The sequence below is a fragment of the Sus scrofa genome, chromosome 1 (genome assembly GCF_000003025.6).
Source record: "Sus scrofa isolate TJ Tabasco breed Duroc chromosome 1, Sscrofa11.1, whole genome shotgun sequence".
Lineage (NCBI taxonomy): Eukaryota > Metazoa > Chordata > Mammalia > Artiodactyla > Suidae > Sus > Sus scrofa.
In genome coordinates this window covers 271,385,738-271,401,016 of record NC_010443.5, presented here as the reverse complement: position 1 = coordinate 271,401,016, position 15,279 = coordinate 271,385,738, and the positions used below count along the sequence as shown (strand labels likewise).

Here is a 15,279-nt window from a genome sequence, read left to right as displayed (position 1 = left end):
CAGCCACAGCAACGTGGGAGCCGAGCTGCACCTGCGACCTACACCACAGCTCACGGCAACACCGGATCCTTAACGCACTGAGCGAGGCCAGGGATCGAACCCGCAACCTCATGGTTCCCAGTCAGATTCCTCTCTGCTGTGCCATGACAGGAACTCCTGAAACATTTTGACTGGTAATAACTTACTACACATCTAGCTGCCGAGCTAAGGTCTGTCTGTGCGTGATCTCGGTTTCCCGCAAAATGAAAAATAAGCCCCTTCTTTGATTAACTTGTAAGACAAATAAATAACCACCAGGGAGTGGTTCTGGCTGAGAAGGCGAGTGTGCCTACAGAAGACTGCTCTGCGCACAAGAGCCACCCAGTGACCTTCAGAGCAAAACGCAGGTCCTTTTTAAGGTCTATGAAACACAAACAAAGACAACACTGATAAGCCAGCTCACAGGCATCATAAAACCTGCACTGCCTGAGAGGCAGGCATTCATTCCTTCTGGTTACATGGACGTGTCCAAGGACACACGTGACCAGACAAGCGACACCATCAGGACCAGAACCCAAGGCTATCCGATCCAGAACCTTTAGACCTACACCCCACCTCAAAGCTGGCCCATCTCTCTCTCAAGCTCACCAAGCGGCTCCCAAGGCCCTCCTTCCTCCTTAGGAGGCTCCCAGGGTGGGGGCCGCAGTCAGTGCAAGGACTGGCCACGCTGTACCACTCTCAACGGAGAAAGCCACGCAGAGAGCACTACCCACTCCTTAGCAGTATCAGCAACGGGGTCTACAAACCACCACCGAGGTTTTCACTCACAGGGTCAAGTGCCTGAAGAAACCAGCAGCCAGGGCTCATGTCCCAGGGCCCCAAGTCCTGGCGTCCCTGCTGGTAACCAGGGTATAGGGGGATGGATTTTATTGTCTGTTTTCACGGAAGAGCGTGTGGGGCAAGAGAGAGGGAACACCTGCTCGACAGGCAGCTCTGTGGACACACCTCCTAGATGTCGTCTCTGTTTACCTGCTGCTGCTGCTGCTGCTGCTGCTGCTGCTGCTGCTGCTGCTGGCGCTGGAATCTGGGAGGAAGTGATTTCTGGTACTTGCTGAATTCTTGTGCAGGGGACCCAGCCTCCCTGGCCCCTTCCTCACTGCCGCCGCTCTGAGCCACAGCTGGAGGAGCTGTGGGGGCTTCTTCTGTAAACGTGGTGGAGGCTTCCTGGGCGGAGAACTCGGGGGAGCCTACAGAACAAAGATGCAGAGAAACGGCCGGATGCTTAGCTGAGCCAATGTTTCACAGCAAACGTGTCTGCTGTTGCTGTTGGCGCTTACAGTTCCCTGCTGGGCTATTCACACCCCCAGACCCTCACACGCCCAAGCGCAGAGATCCCTGTCAACGTCACTCTGAGTCTGAGGGTCTCGAGATGAGGGAACTGCCTGAGGTCACGCAGTCAGCAGGAGGGCTGGGACCTGGTTCCGGGTGGGAGAGATGCGGCTAAAACGGGCCCCAGTAAGTCAGAGAGCAGCCGGGAGCTCGAAGAGGGCCCGCACATCCATTCACCGGGCAGCGTGAATCCACATGGCCTCGGGCTGTGGGGCAAGACGACCTCTCCTGGCCCGTGTCCTCATCTGCTAGATGCGGACACGCGCACCACCCGCAGGGCTCGTGAGGATTAAATAAGATGGAACCCACATACTTGCAGCAGCGCCTGGCAAGCAGAAGTACTCCACCCAAGTTCCTACCACTATGCTCCCTGAAATGCCCTTTTTTTGGCCCAGCCTAGCTTTGCATTCTTTTTTCTTCTTGTAGCTTTACTGAGGTCGACATTTGCCCTAATTCTACAGCAGAGGGAAAACAAATGCCTAGGCCAAGCATTCCAGAGGGGACCCAGCATTCCAGAGGAACACTGAGGGGCAGGGTAGGGCAGGTGCAGAGGGCTTGAGGCATACTCCACACCCAGTACTGCCCAAGGACCCACGGGCACTGCCCACCCGCATCCTGCAAACCCCTTCCTGGACACTCCGCCACCTGCCCCACCCCCCGCGAGTCCCCAGCACCAGGCCCGGGCTTCACTCAGACCTCGGGGACAGGACATTTACAGAAGGACAAGGTCGACTGCTGCGGGTTCTCTAGCCAGAAGGGTACTGACGGACCTCCATCTGAGAAGCGTTCAGTGACTGAAACTAACCCTAACCCTAACCCTAACCCTAACCCTAACCCTCTCGACTAGCTGCCTTAAGAAAACGACAAATAAGTTCCCATGTGTGGTGCAGCAGGTTAAGGATCCGGCATTGCCGCTGCTGTGGCACGGGTTCAATCCCTGGCTCGGGAACTTCTACATGCTGTAGGTGTGCCCCTCTCAAGTGCATCTTATTTAAAAAAAAGAAAGAAAAAATAGAAAGAAAGTAAAGAAAATAAGGCATTCTGTTGTGGCTCAGTGGTAACGAACCCAACTAGCATCTATGAGGACTCAGGTTCGATCCCTGGCCTTGTTCAGTGGGTTAAGGATCCAGTGTTGCTGTGGCTGTGGTGTAGGCTAGTAGCTACAGATCCGGTTCGAACCCTGGCCTGGGAACTTCCATGTGCCACAGGTGCAGCCCTAAAAAAGACCAAAAAGAAAGAAAAGAAAAGGAAAGGAAAGGAAAACCACATAGAACACAGCTGATAACATTCTTTAAGAGAGAGGAGCTCCCTTGTGGTGCAGCAGGGGAAGGACCTGGTGTCAATGCAGTGGTTCAGGTCGCTGCCGTGGCGCAGGTTTGATCGCTGGCCCGGGAACTTCCACAAGCTTCAGGGTGCAGCCAAAACAAAACAAAAACCTGCAACAGAGACACCCTCCATCATGTAACACTGTTTGCCTCTCCTGTGCAGGAACATGAGCCAGTTCTTTTAGAATTAATCTCAGGAAAAATGTATCCCAGTATGCAGGCAGGCTTCGTTCAAAGTCATGAGAAAGAAACAAGGCCCGTGCTTCTACTCCAGCCCTCCAGCGCCTGCGGCTTTGACTGAGCAGTGGGGGTTAGGGCAACAGCAACCGTGACAGCGCCAAACCTGGTGCCGTTCCCCTGAGGACGCGCCAAACTTGGCGCTGTCACCCCGAGTTTGTGGGCACTTCCGAATCCTGAAACGTGTCGAGTGCCTGTGCGCGTGATCTCACGTGGCCCTCAGCACCCAGAGGAACCCGCCATCGTCACCCAAGCAAACACACAAGCAAACACATGCCAGAGCGGGGAGGCGCGCAGGCAGTGGCCTCAGTAGCAGCACCAGGCCGAGACCCTCACCGACCCCGGCTTCCCAATCCAGCTGTGAGCCATGGGCTGTGCCAAGCAGCCAGGGCCATGCAGACAGCCAACCAGAGACACCAGCCCAAGGTTTCTGGGTCGTGGGCCGAGGGCCCACCGCCTACCTTTGCGGACAGCAGGGCCGTTCTCCTGTGGGGGCGCCTTCTCGGAGCCTGGAGAGCAGGGGGCTTCTTTCTCCGCCTGCTTCTGGGCCTCGCTCGCCTTCTGAGCCTGCTTACACTTCTGGTCCAGCTGCTTGAGTTTGGCGGCACAGGCGGCCAGCCTCTCCTCCCGGGCCCGGCGTTCCTCCTCTTCCCGGCGCTTCCGGGCTCGCTCCACAGCCTCGGACATCTCGGACTGGATGAACTTCTGCCGTGGGGGCGGCTTGTCCTCTTTGTCCTCGACAGACTGCTGCCGGAACACGGTGCCCATGGAGGACTTCTGCCAGGAGCAGAAAGTTCCAGATGAGGTCCGGGTCCCTGTCACCTGGGCTCCACGCCTGCTCTGCCCTTTCCGCTACATGGAATGAGGTCTGGGCAAGGGCCGGCGCACACACGCCTTCGTTTCTCACGTGTAAAGTGCAGATGACAAAGCAAGCCCTTGGGATTGACTGGGAAGGTGCAGTGAGCTCTGTGCAAAGCTCTCAATGCTGTGGCTGACACCTGGGGCACACTCAGCTAAGGGACACTCTCACCACTGCAGTGGGCCCAGAGATGGGTGCCTCCGCAGCTAAAAAACAGGAGCAGGAAGCCGCAAAGCTGCTGTATTACCTCTCCCATGAAAACGTATAAACCTTTAGCTAAAAGCCCCACAGGAAATTGAAATTCACACTCGGACATAAGGTTTCAAAGGGATTCTTTTTTTTTTTCTTCTTTTTTAGGGCTGCACCCACGGCATATGGAGGTTCCCAGGCTAGGGGTCCAATCAGAGCTGTGGCTGCCGGCCTACACCACAGCCACAGCAACGCAGGATCCAAGCCACGTCCGCGACCTACACCATAGCTCACAGCAACGCCAGATCCTCAACCCACTGAGCAAGGCCAGGGATTAAACCCGCAACCTCATGGTTCCTAGTTGGATTCATTTCCACTAGGCCACGACAGGAACTTCTCAAAGGGATTCTTTACACATAAAACCAAAAAAAGTTTCTCTAAAAACATCTCTTCTGGATATTTCATCCACTTTCAAGTCTCTCATCAGTGGCCAGTTACTGGATAAAAAGCCAAGTGCCAATGACATAGTGTGAGAAACTTAAAACTGGGACGGTTTCTCACTGATCTACAAGAAGTGAAGCTATAGGCAGCATATGTAACAGCACACGTGGTGGGCAAGTTAACCGAATCCTGGATGCTGAAACTCCAAGGAGACATGACTAGCGAAAAAATACACAACTTCTATTTTGAGTGGCAGTTATACACACGTATATAATTTTCAAAAGTCATCAAACATAAAAAACCAAGATCTATGCCTTTTCTTGTACGCTGATCACACCTCCATAAAAGCAACACGTAACACAGTGACTACACAGCCAAGGAGTTTTCTCCTAAAAACTAACTTCCCACAATCCACAGACAACGACTTCAATCACCAGAGATTATAAAGTTCGACATTAGAAGCATGCAGGGGCTCTTCCCAGAACATAACCAAACTGCGCACTCTTCCTCCGCGTTGCCCTTGCGCATCCACACCTGCCGGTGCTCTGCCGTGGCTGCGCAGCGTCTCCCCGCACGGCTTCTGCCCAACACAACCTCCCCCCGGCCCGCGCTTCAACACATCCCTGCAGGTAATCCTCAGTGAAGGAAACCCGACTGTTTCCCTCAGGGTTTCCCAGAAATGAAAAAGTAGAATCAAACAGTATGTGCAGGAGTTCCCGTCGTGGCACAGCAGAAAGGAATCCGACTAGGAACCATGAGGTTGCGGGTTCCATCCCTGGCCTCGCTCAGTGGGTTAAGGATCCAGCGTTGCCGTGAGCTGTGGTGTCCATCACAGGCACGGCTCAGATCCTGCGTGGCTGTGGCTGCGGTTGCGATGTCGGCCAGCAGCCATGGCTCTGATTGGACCCCTAGCCTGGGAACCTCCATATGCCGTGGGTGCAGCCCTAAAAACAGAGCATGTGTACTACAGATGTGCCTTTCTACTCGGCCCTAAGATTAGCTCTCATTTTATAAATTATGTGTTCTGCAAAATATTGGAACTGGGACAATCTTTTCAGAAATTTGGATGCACAGAATTATACAGATTTTCGATTTGTTGACTCTATTTGGATAATTTGGTGTTGTTGGGAGCAGATCAAAGAGAAACCCTGAATACTGAGCAGCCTTGGTATATGAATTAAACTTGGATTAATTGCGAAATAATTTCCAAGAGTTATATTCTGTCTATTTTAGAAAGTTCTACTTTTGTGTCCCTGTGCCTAGCACAGGACTTACCACATAATATATACTCATTAAAAGGACTGAAGATAAAGGGATGTCCATTTCCTAAGGGGATGTGGAACAGGACATCTTAAACAGCAAAGTGCACTGAAAACAGCAAGTGTGCCGAGTGTATTTACATCAGTGCCTTCATACCCCCAGCCCCGGCCTCCCTGCTCAAACGAATCCCAGAGTCATATGACATGGCAGAGCAGGGTAGGCACCCAGTGCCTGGGAGTCAGGACAGCTCGGGGCGGGTAAGCAGAACGTCCACTTGGAGACGTGGCTGGCGTGGGAGCTGGGGCCCCACAAAGCTGCGTGAGGAAGAAACTCTGAAGGAGAGATGGCCCAGCAGAGAAATTCAGGGCCTCCACGTGGGGGGCGCTGACCCCTGCGTGGCTGCGGAGGGCGCCTGTGCAAAGGAGAGAGGGTGGTGGGTGGAGGCAAAAAAGGGAGAGCGCTTTCCCACTGGGGGAAAGGAGTCACACACGCACGGAGGGAGAACGCCAGGCTGAGACTGTGTGCTTGGTGGCACACGCACGTGCGTCTCACACGCACGTTCCCGAGCTCCGTCCCCGGAGGCGGCCCAGGAGCCCGGCACTCCCACAGCAGGAGCACGCCTAGTGCCTCCACGCTGGCTTCTAAATGTCGTCAAGGCTGATTCCAGGGCCAAGGAAGGCTTAGGACGAAATCAGCTCGGAAAGGCTTATTCTACAGAAAGCACGGAATTCCTCAAAAAAGATGGAAATGTTAAAAGGACACGGCTGCCAGCTTGAAGTGTCTCTCAAATCAAAGCCAATCGGAATTTCAAAACACTGCGAGTGATAGATTATAATCCACTAGTGTTAATGAATTTAATTCAAGGAGTTCCCGTTGTGGCTCAGCAGTAATGAACCTGACCAGAATCCCTGAAGACTTGGGTTCGATCCCTGGCCTCACTCAGTGGGTTAAGCATCCGGTATTGCTGTGAGCTGCGGTGCAAATCACAGACACGGTCGAATCTGATTTAGCTATGACTGTGGCGTAGGCCAGAAGCTATAGCTCCGATCTGAGCCTGCGGCCTGGGAACCTCTATATGTCGCGGGTCTGAACCTAAAAACAAAAATTAATTAAATTGTTTGATGAGAAACAGAATATTCACAGTCTCAAAGTAACTCCCTGGTGGCCCAGTGGTTAGGACCTGGTGCTTTCCCCGCTATGGCCCCAGGTTCAATGCCAGGCTGTGAACTGAGATCTCCTATCAAGCTGTTGCACGCTATGGCCAAACCACCAAAACCCAACAAAAACAAAACTCCCCACAAAACCATCAACGGTAAACCTGGAAGAGGGTGTGCAAATGAGTTCCAAAGTGTGAAGCCTGGGAGACACAACCATGCTCGAGGGAGCAAAGTGAAGGCTGTCAGAGGGCAGAACGCAACCACGCAACCACGGTCAGCCGGCAAGACGGAGCAAGAGGCCTGAGTTGCAGAGATTCCAGAAACAGAAACTCTATTTCTGAGGGATCCTCGCCAAAAAATAGAAACCATGAACGCAATCATGTGGAAGCACCAGAGAAACCCAACTTGAGGTGCCTTCCACGACACAGCTGGTCATGGGCCTCTGAAGTATCAACGTCACAAAACCTTAGCAAAGGCTGACAAGCTGCTTCAGACCGAAGGGGACAAAAGAGCAGAACCACCAAGGTCACATGAGCCTCTGAACTGGCTTCCTGTGCACTCAGAACAGAAATGTGACAACGGTCAGCGCAGGATGGGGTCTGAGGACGAGGTGGCAGTGACGGAGCAGTGCTAATTTCCTGGGAATGCCTGTGCTGACCTGGAGGGAACGTCGTCTTTTTGGTAGGAAATAGATAACAAAGTATCCATGACGACATGGTGACTCGCCTCTGATCAGGCTGGCGACGTACTCTTCAAATGATTCAGAAAGAAAACATTCCTTGTACTGCACTTCCGACTTTTCTGTAAGTTTGTAACTATTTTTCTATATTTTAAAAGAAATTTCTTTTTATCTTTCTGGGGCCACACTCATGGCATATGGAGGTTCCCAGGCTAGGGGTTGAATTGGAGCTACAGCTGCCAGCCTACACACCACAGCCACAGCAGCGCAGGGTCCGGCCGGAGCCATGTCTGCGACCTACACCACAGCTCATGGCAATGCTGGAACCTTAACCCACTGGGTGAGGCCAGGGATTGAACCCATGTCCTCATGGATACTAGTCAGGTTTGTTAACCACTGAGCCACGACAGGAACTCCAAAAGAAAATTTCTAAATTAAAAAAAGAGAGAGGAGTTCCCGTCGTTTCGCAGTAGTTAACGAATCTGACTAGGAACCATGAGGTTGCGGGTTTGGTCCCTGCCCTTGCTCAGTGGGTTGACGATCCGGCGTTGCCGTGAGCTGTGGTGTAGGTTGCAGACGTGGCTCGGATCCCGCGTTGCTGTGGCTCTGGCGTAGGCCGGTGGCTACAGCTCCGATTCAACCCCTAGCCTGGCAACCTCCATATGCCGAGGGAGCAGCCCAAGAAATAGCAGAAAAAGACAAAAAAAAAAAGAAAAAAAAAAAAAAGAGAGAGAGAGAAAGAGACAAATACCTCCCTAGGTTTTTCAGAAACCCAACCACTGAATTCAGTGAAACTCCAACGCACAGAACAGCCAACTAGACGACCTGCTGGCGTCACTGTGAGGCTCTACAGTCAAATGAACTTGAAAAGGTGTGCTGTGTGTGTGCGCGTGTCCTGTCCCAGCTCATCACAGGCACCGAACCCTGCCAGTGCCCTCGGTACCTGGTAGTCAGGGGCTGAGGTCCAGCCATGGAGCTTCCGGGGAGGCGGCTGGGGTTCTGGCACCTTCCGGATGACACGGGTCGTGCTCGCTGCTTCAGCCCAGTCCTTTCCTTCCTCTTGGGCGCGCTTGGCATCAGCACTGTCTGCAGAGCTCAGTGACAACTGCCTCTGCCTCCTGGGGTCCCAGCTGCTCCTAGGACAAATCACGTGGAGTGTTGGCTTTCCTGGTCGGCTCACGCATGGTCTGATCTTGCGTGTCAGGCCCTCAGCAATGCCCAAGTCAGGGAGCTGTCCATATACCAGCGTCCTTCATGCGGACAGAACCACCCCTCAGGCCTTTACAGCTGAGAGGACATGCCCTGAGCACCAGCATCAGCGCCAACGGTGACCACATCGCCCTCATACACACAGCTCTACGCAGGATGTCTCACATCCACCACTTCACTTACTGCCAAAAAAAAAAAAAAAAAAAAGGCTTTAACTGTCCCCATTTTTCTTTTTTGGGGGGGGGTCTTTTTAGGGCCGCACCTGCAGCATATGGAAGTTCCCAGGCTAGGTGTCCAATCAGAGCTGTAGTTGCTGGCCTACACCACAGCCACAGCAACGCCAGATCCTTAACCCACTGAGCGAGGCCAGGGGTCGAACCCGTGTCCTCGGGTTCATTAACCACTGAGCCATGATGGGAACTCCTGTCCCCATTTTAAAGAGCTGGTAGTTGGGTCTCAGAGAGGCTGCGGAAATATTTCCACAAGGAAGAGCTAACGGATTTGGGCCCAGGACGCCCAGATAAAGGCCCTTCTCCTCATGCTGCAGCTCCTCCCCTGTGCTTTGCATAAAGACGTTGCCCAACAAACGCTCCTCCCAACAGCAAGAGAGCTCACGGAACGGACGCGAGGAACAAAGCAGAGGGCACACAGCCTGGAAAAGGGGAAGACGGAGGCTGAACAGAGGCGACGGGAAGGGAGATCTGTGCAGCGCCCCCCTGAGGTGCTCCAGTGTAAACCCAGACACACACGAGCTCCGCCCGAGCACCTCTGCCACCCAACGTCGCGGCCGGTGACCACGGCAGGAGTGCAGAGAGAGGCACGGAGTCGGGTCTGGCCAACACCCACGTCTGCGTGTGTTCTTGTGCACACGTGTGCGAGGCAGGTGAGGAGGACCCAGAGATCACAGACAGGGCAGCAACCGCGAGTGCTCCTGACCTCACTTTGAGAGATGCAGGGACCACACTAAGGTTCCTGACCTGCCAGGAAAGACCTGTGTCACAGTGTGAAGGGCGAGGTGAAAGGAGACGAGCTGGATCATCTCTGAGGGGTGCACCAAGGAAAGGCAGCTGGTCCCAGGGGCCCCCAGAGACAATGAACAGCCAAGGACGGAGTCAGGGAAGTCTGAGGACCCATCACGGATGGGGAAATAAAGACGTCAAAGCAGGAGTCCCGAGAAGCTCGGAGAACAATGAAAAACCAGCGGTTTTAGGTAGTGGTGGTTGGCTTGGGGACTCTCAATTCAAGGTGCCCTGGGTCCAAACCCCATGCCGAACTCCCTCAGCTGAACGTTCAGTTCACATCCACTGAGAGAGACAAGGAACGGAGTGGCCTACGGCTCCTACAATAACTCTGTAAAATGTTATGTTTGACCACATCCCCTTCTGAGCTTGGTGTTCCAAGAGCTGACCCATAGCTATTTATTTCCCAAGTGCATCCAAAGTGTCGGTGGAAATCAAGCAGCAGTAAAATAAGTAAAGGGAAGCCTCGGTTAGTTACGTGTCTGTGTCACGTCTGAGCAGGAACGGCAGAGGGCCGTTACCAGCCCCAGCAGAAGAGGCGCTCTGAAGCGAGAGACCTGCAGACTCGACCACATAAACATTCAATCACGGACAATAAGATAGACAAAGGGGGAAGTACCAGAGCCTTAATGTCCAAGCAATATAAAACAGTCATCACATTTTAACAGAAAGCATAGTACGTGGAAGAGATAACTATACTAAGGAAAGAAGCAGTTCCGCGTGAAGAGCATTGATGTTTGCTAGGACTGAGGAGGAAAAAGAGCAAATTAAAGCAACCACAGGTGCTATCTTAAAAGTAGTAGCCAATGCTACTGATGTTATGCTATAAACTAGAGGGACGAGATTACAAGGAAGCATATTTTCCAACGGTGTTAAGGGTAAACTCAATCCAATGAGATGATCCAAAAAAAGAGAAAGAGAAGATTCGAGCGGTCAAGTAAGTTTAGGAAATTGGCAGATGCTGCTCGGTGCTTCGCCCGCCTCGCCCACGAGTCCCAGCACGCTTTAGCACGGAACCCTAGGTGCTGGGCAACCCCGGAGTCAAGCAGGAGCTGAAGCCAGGCCATTTCCCCAATCTGCTTGGCCAGCGCGCCTCTGGGGCACCACACGCAAAGCAAGCCGAGGAACAAGCAGTCCACACGACGCAGACGGGAAACACCCAGCACAGCGGTTAACTCCCTGGGGCTCCTTGGGGCTCCGCCAGCCTCCACGGCTGTGCAAACCCCGGCTCAGTAGGATGAGCTCCTCTCATCCGCAACACGGAAAACAGCGTCCGGCCCTGTGGGCTGCTGGGGTCACGAGGAAAGGCGCAAGGCACGGGGCTGGCACCCGGCAGCACCAGGAACACGGGTGAACTTCCACCCCGCAGCGGGCACGTTCCTCGGGAGCCATGCTGTGAGTGGGGACGGGGGTTCTTACCACTTGGGCCTGCCGTCTTTCACCACGTCTTCCTCCTCTTCATCATCACTGAACTTCAGCTTCTCGGAGTAATCCACCTCTTCATGCAGGCCTGCAACAGGAAGGCCAGGGAGAGTGAGAAAAGATACGCTACTCGGGAGCGCGAAGAGCACCACTGGGGGGCGTCCTCCGGTACGGAATTTCGCTGACCCCCGCGGCGAAGACGCACCACCTGCACCAACACTGCAGAGGAAAGTCGGGGACAGTGCTGGCTCCCTAACAGCCAACAAAAGCAGCTTGGTTAGACTGAGCCCTGTTAAAATAACAGTTCCTTAAACCTGGACAAACTATTTTGCCAGCGTATTAGAAGGAGCAGGAGAGTGAACCAAAGCAGGTGGAGACCCGACAAGAGTAGACCTCAGCCGTCCAGAACGTGAAGAGAGAGCTTTGTGAGTTGCCATGGTGCCCAGGCCCCCCCCAACCTGAGTGGCTCAGGTGGCAGAAAGCGTCCATTGCGTGACGGAGAGGTGGACAAATGTGGTAGATCCAAGCGGAATAGTATTGGGCCGTAAAAACAAATGAGCACGAACAGATGGGTGATCCTTGAAAACACGATGCTGAGTGACAGAGCCAGATACCAAAGGCCACATGTTACACCGCATGCTTCTGTTGATTGAAATGTCTAGAATATGCAAATCTACAGAGACAGAGAGTAGATGGGTGTTTGCCAGGGGGGGTGTGCAGAGGGCAGGTGGCAACTGGGAATGACTGCTGATGCACATGGGGCTTCATCTGTGGGCAGAAGAAATGTTCTGGATTGGACAGGATGGACAACTGCACAAATGTGCAAATACATTTAAACTTCTCTGAATTACAGATGCTAAAGAGGTAATTACCTTTAGGTAATACGAAAATTTGCTACATGAATTGTATCGTTAACAGGGGCGAAACAAAACAAAAGGCCCAATCCAATTAAAAAGAGAGTTAGATTTGAAAAAGAAAGAAAAAAAAAAAAAAAAAGCCTATCTGTGGGAGTTCCCATCGCGGCTCAGTGGACATGAATCTGACTAGCATCCATGAGGACGCCGGTTTGACCCCTGGCCTCCCTCAGTGGGTTAAGGATCTGGTGTTTCCGTGAGCTGTGGCATAGGTCACAGATGCGGCTTGGATCTGGTGCAGCTGTGGCTGTGGTGTAGTCTGGCAGCTACAGCTCTGATTTGCCCACTAGCCTGGGAACCTCCATATGCTGAAGGTTGGACCCTAAAAAGACAAAAAAAAAAAAAAAAAAAAAAAAAAAAAAAAAGCCTACCTGCTAGCATCCACCAAAAGAGGCTGTGAGGAAAGGATGAAAACACGATGACAACAATGAATGATTAAAGTCAGAGCAATGACACTGACACAGGACAAAACACACCCCAAGGTAAGACGAGATCAAGAAAGATCCCGCAAACAATACAGACAAGACAAGAAAGATCCCGCAAACAATACAAAGGGTCAGTGGCAGACCCACAAAAATGACAAAAGTGATGATGACCTATAACCTCTTCAAAGTAAACGAAGCAGACACTGATGGGATTAAAGGGAGAAACAGATCAATCCGCAATTCCAGTGGAGAGGTGAACCACTCACTGTCAGTAGCTGAAGAACCAGACAGCAACGCAAGTGTGCGAGATGTGCATGGCACGACCCACCACCGTGACTAAACTCGTATTCACAGAACGTGGTTCCCAACAACTCTAGAATACACGTTCTCTTCAAAAACATATCCTGTTCATAAAACAAATCTTTTTTCTTTCTTTTCCCAAGGCATGTGGAAGGATTCCTAGGCCAGGGATTGAAACTGCACCACAGCTGCAGCCCAAACCACTGCAGAGACAATGCTACATCCTTACCCTGCTGTGCCACAAGAGAACTCCAAGTTTATTTTTGTTTGTTTCTTTGTTTCCCTTTTCTGGTCACCCCTGAGGCATATGGAGTTCCTGGGCCATTAGACCTGCAACTGCAACCTACACGGCAGCTGCAGCAACACTGGCTCTTAACCCACTGTGCAGGGCTCGAGAGAACACCCACCCCACTGTACCACAGCAGGAACTCCTCCAATACGTCTTAATAAGTTGGAAAGAATCGAAGTCATACAGAATATGCCCTCTTGAGTACAATGAAATTAAATCAGAAACCTAAAAAGGCCCAAATAATTAAAAAGAACTCAAAAACCATCAATGTAGAAAATTAAAGCTTCTTTGTAAAGATTAATAAAATTAATAAGCCCTTGGCAGAAGTGAACAAGAAAAAAAGGAAATACACAAATTACCTAATTATCAGGAATGAAAAAGGATGTATCACTACAGATCCGACATACAACAAAAGGAAAAGGAATATTAACAACAACTTTACACCAGTAAATTCAACTCAAAATAAATGAACAAATCCTTTGAAAAACACAACTTATCATATACTGACACAAAGCACAGGAAATCTAAGCTAAGCAGCCCTACAACAAATCAGAGAAGTTAAATTTGTTATCACGCATGTCTTTAGAAAATTCCAGGGCCAGTTTCATTGGTGATTTTAAACAAGTATTTATGAAAAAAAAAAAAATTAGCAATCTTATGGAAAATCTTTGAGAAAGTAGAAAAGGAGTGTTTTCCAACAACACCTTACAAGCCCAGCAAAACCTGATATCAAAACCCAACGAAGGAGTTCCCGTGATGGTGCAGGGGAAACAAATCCGACTAGGAACCATGAGGTTGCAGGTTCAATCCCTGGCCTCACTCAGTGGGTTAAGGACCCAGCACTGCCGTGAGCTGTGGTGCAGGTCGCAGATATGGCTTGGATCTGATTGATGTTGCTGTGGCTGTCTGATTCGACCCCTAGCCTGGGAACCTCCATATGCCATGGGTGCAGCCTTGAAAAGCACACGCACACACACAAAATTACACCAAAGAAGACATTAAAGGAAATTGTAGACCAATATCCGTAAACACAGACACCAAGAACCTTAATAAAGTATCAGTAAATGAATCTGGACATACAAAAAGGTGGAATTCATTCTAGGAATGCAAAGCTGGTTTAGCCTTTAAAAAAATATATCAGGAGTTCCCGTCATGGCGCAGTGGTTAATGAATCCGACTAGGAACCATGAGGTTGCGGGTTCGATCCCTGGCCCCACTCAGTGGGCTGAGGATCCAGCTTTGCCCTGAGTTGTGGGTGTAGGTTGCGGACGCGGCTCGGATCCCAACTTACTGTGGCTCTGGTGTAGGCCGGTGGCTGCGGTTCTGATTCCACTCCTAGCCTGGGAACCTCCATATGCCGAGGGAGTGGCCCGAGAAATAGCAAAAAGACAAAAAAAAAAAAGTAATAATAATTTAAAAAAATAAAATAAAATAAAAAAATATATCAACGCAATACACCAGATTCCAAAACGAAAGAGAAAAATCGTATGACCACAGGAACAGGAAAAGTATTTAACAAAATTCAATATCTATTCATGATTTAAAAAGCAAACCAGAAGTAGAAGGGAACTTCCACAATCTGATAAAGAATATCTCTAAGAAACTTACAACCATCATCTTATTTAAAGGTAAAACACAAAACACTTTCCCCCTACTATCAGGAGCCAAGATCTTGAATACAACATTGTACGGAAGTACCACATTGCAATAACGCAGGAAAAAGAAATAAAAGCCACACAACTTGTCCTTTTATAAATACACAGGCAACATAATGGTTTATATAGAACATTCTAAGAAATCAATACAAAGTAGTAAAACTAACGAGTTTCTGTTGTGGCGCAGCGGAAACAAACCCAACTAGGATCCATGAGGATGCAGGTTTGATTCCTGGCTTTGCTCAGTGGGTTAAGGATCTAGCATTGCCATGAGCTGTGGTGCAGGTCACAGATGTGGCTTGGATCTGGCATTGCTGTGGCTGTGGTGTAGGCCAGCTGCTACAGCTCTGATTAGGCCCCTAGCCTGGGAACCTCCATATGTCGTGGGTATGGCCCTAGAAAGATCAAAGAAAAAAAAAAAGTTCTGCTTATCAAAACACAGTGCAGGAGTCCCCCAGTGATCTAGCAGATTAAGAATCCAGCGTTGTCACTGCCGTGGCACAGTTTCGAACCCTGGCCCAATTTCTACCA

General features: G+C 50.9%; 1 protein-coding gene across 13 annotated transcripts in view; it reads right to left on the bottom strand.

Moving 5' to 3' along the window:
* Positions 1-15,279, bottom strand: part of PRRC2B (proline rich coiled-coil 2B) — a 94,157-nt gene that overhangs the window by 29,920 nt on the left and 48,958 nt on the right. For all 13 annotated transcript variants that reach the window (XR_002337933.1, XM_021070456.1, XM_021070417.1 and 10 more), the window contains 4 exons: positions 11,163-11,253; positions 8,459-8,651; positions 3,392-3,707; positions 1,009-1,226 (listed from right to left, as the gene is read on the bottom strand). Coding sequence is in view for 12 of the 13 variants with exons in the window: in XM_021070456.1 (XP_020926115.1) it covers positions 1,009-1,226; positions 3,392-3,707; positions 8,459-8,651; positions 11,163-11,253 (818 nt within the window). In the remaining variant the exon portion in view is untranslated. The remainder of the gene's footprint in view (positions 1-1,008; positions 1,227-3,391; positions 3,708-8,458; positions 8,652-11,162; positions 11,254-15,279) is intronic.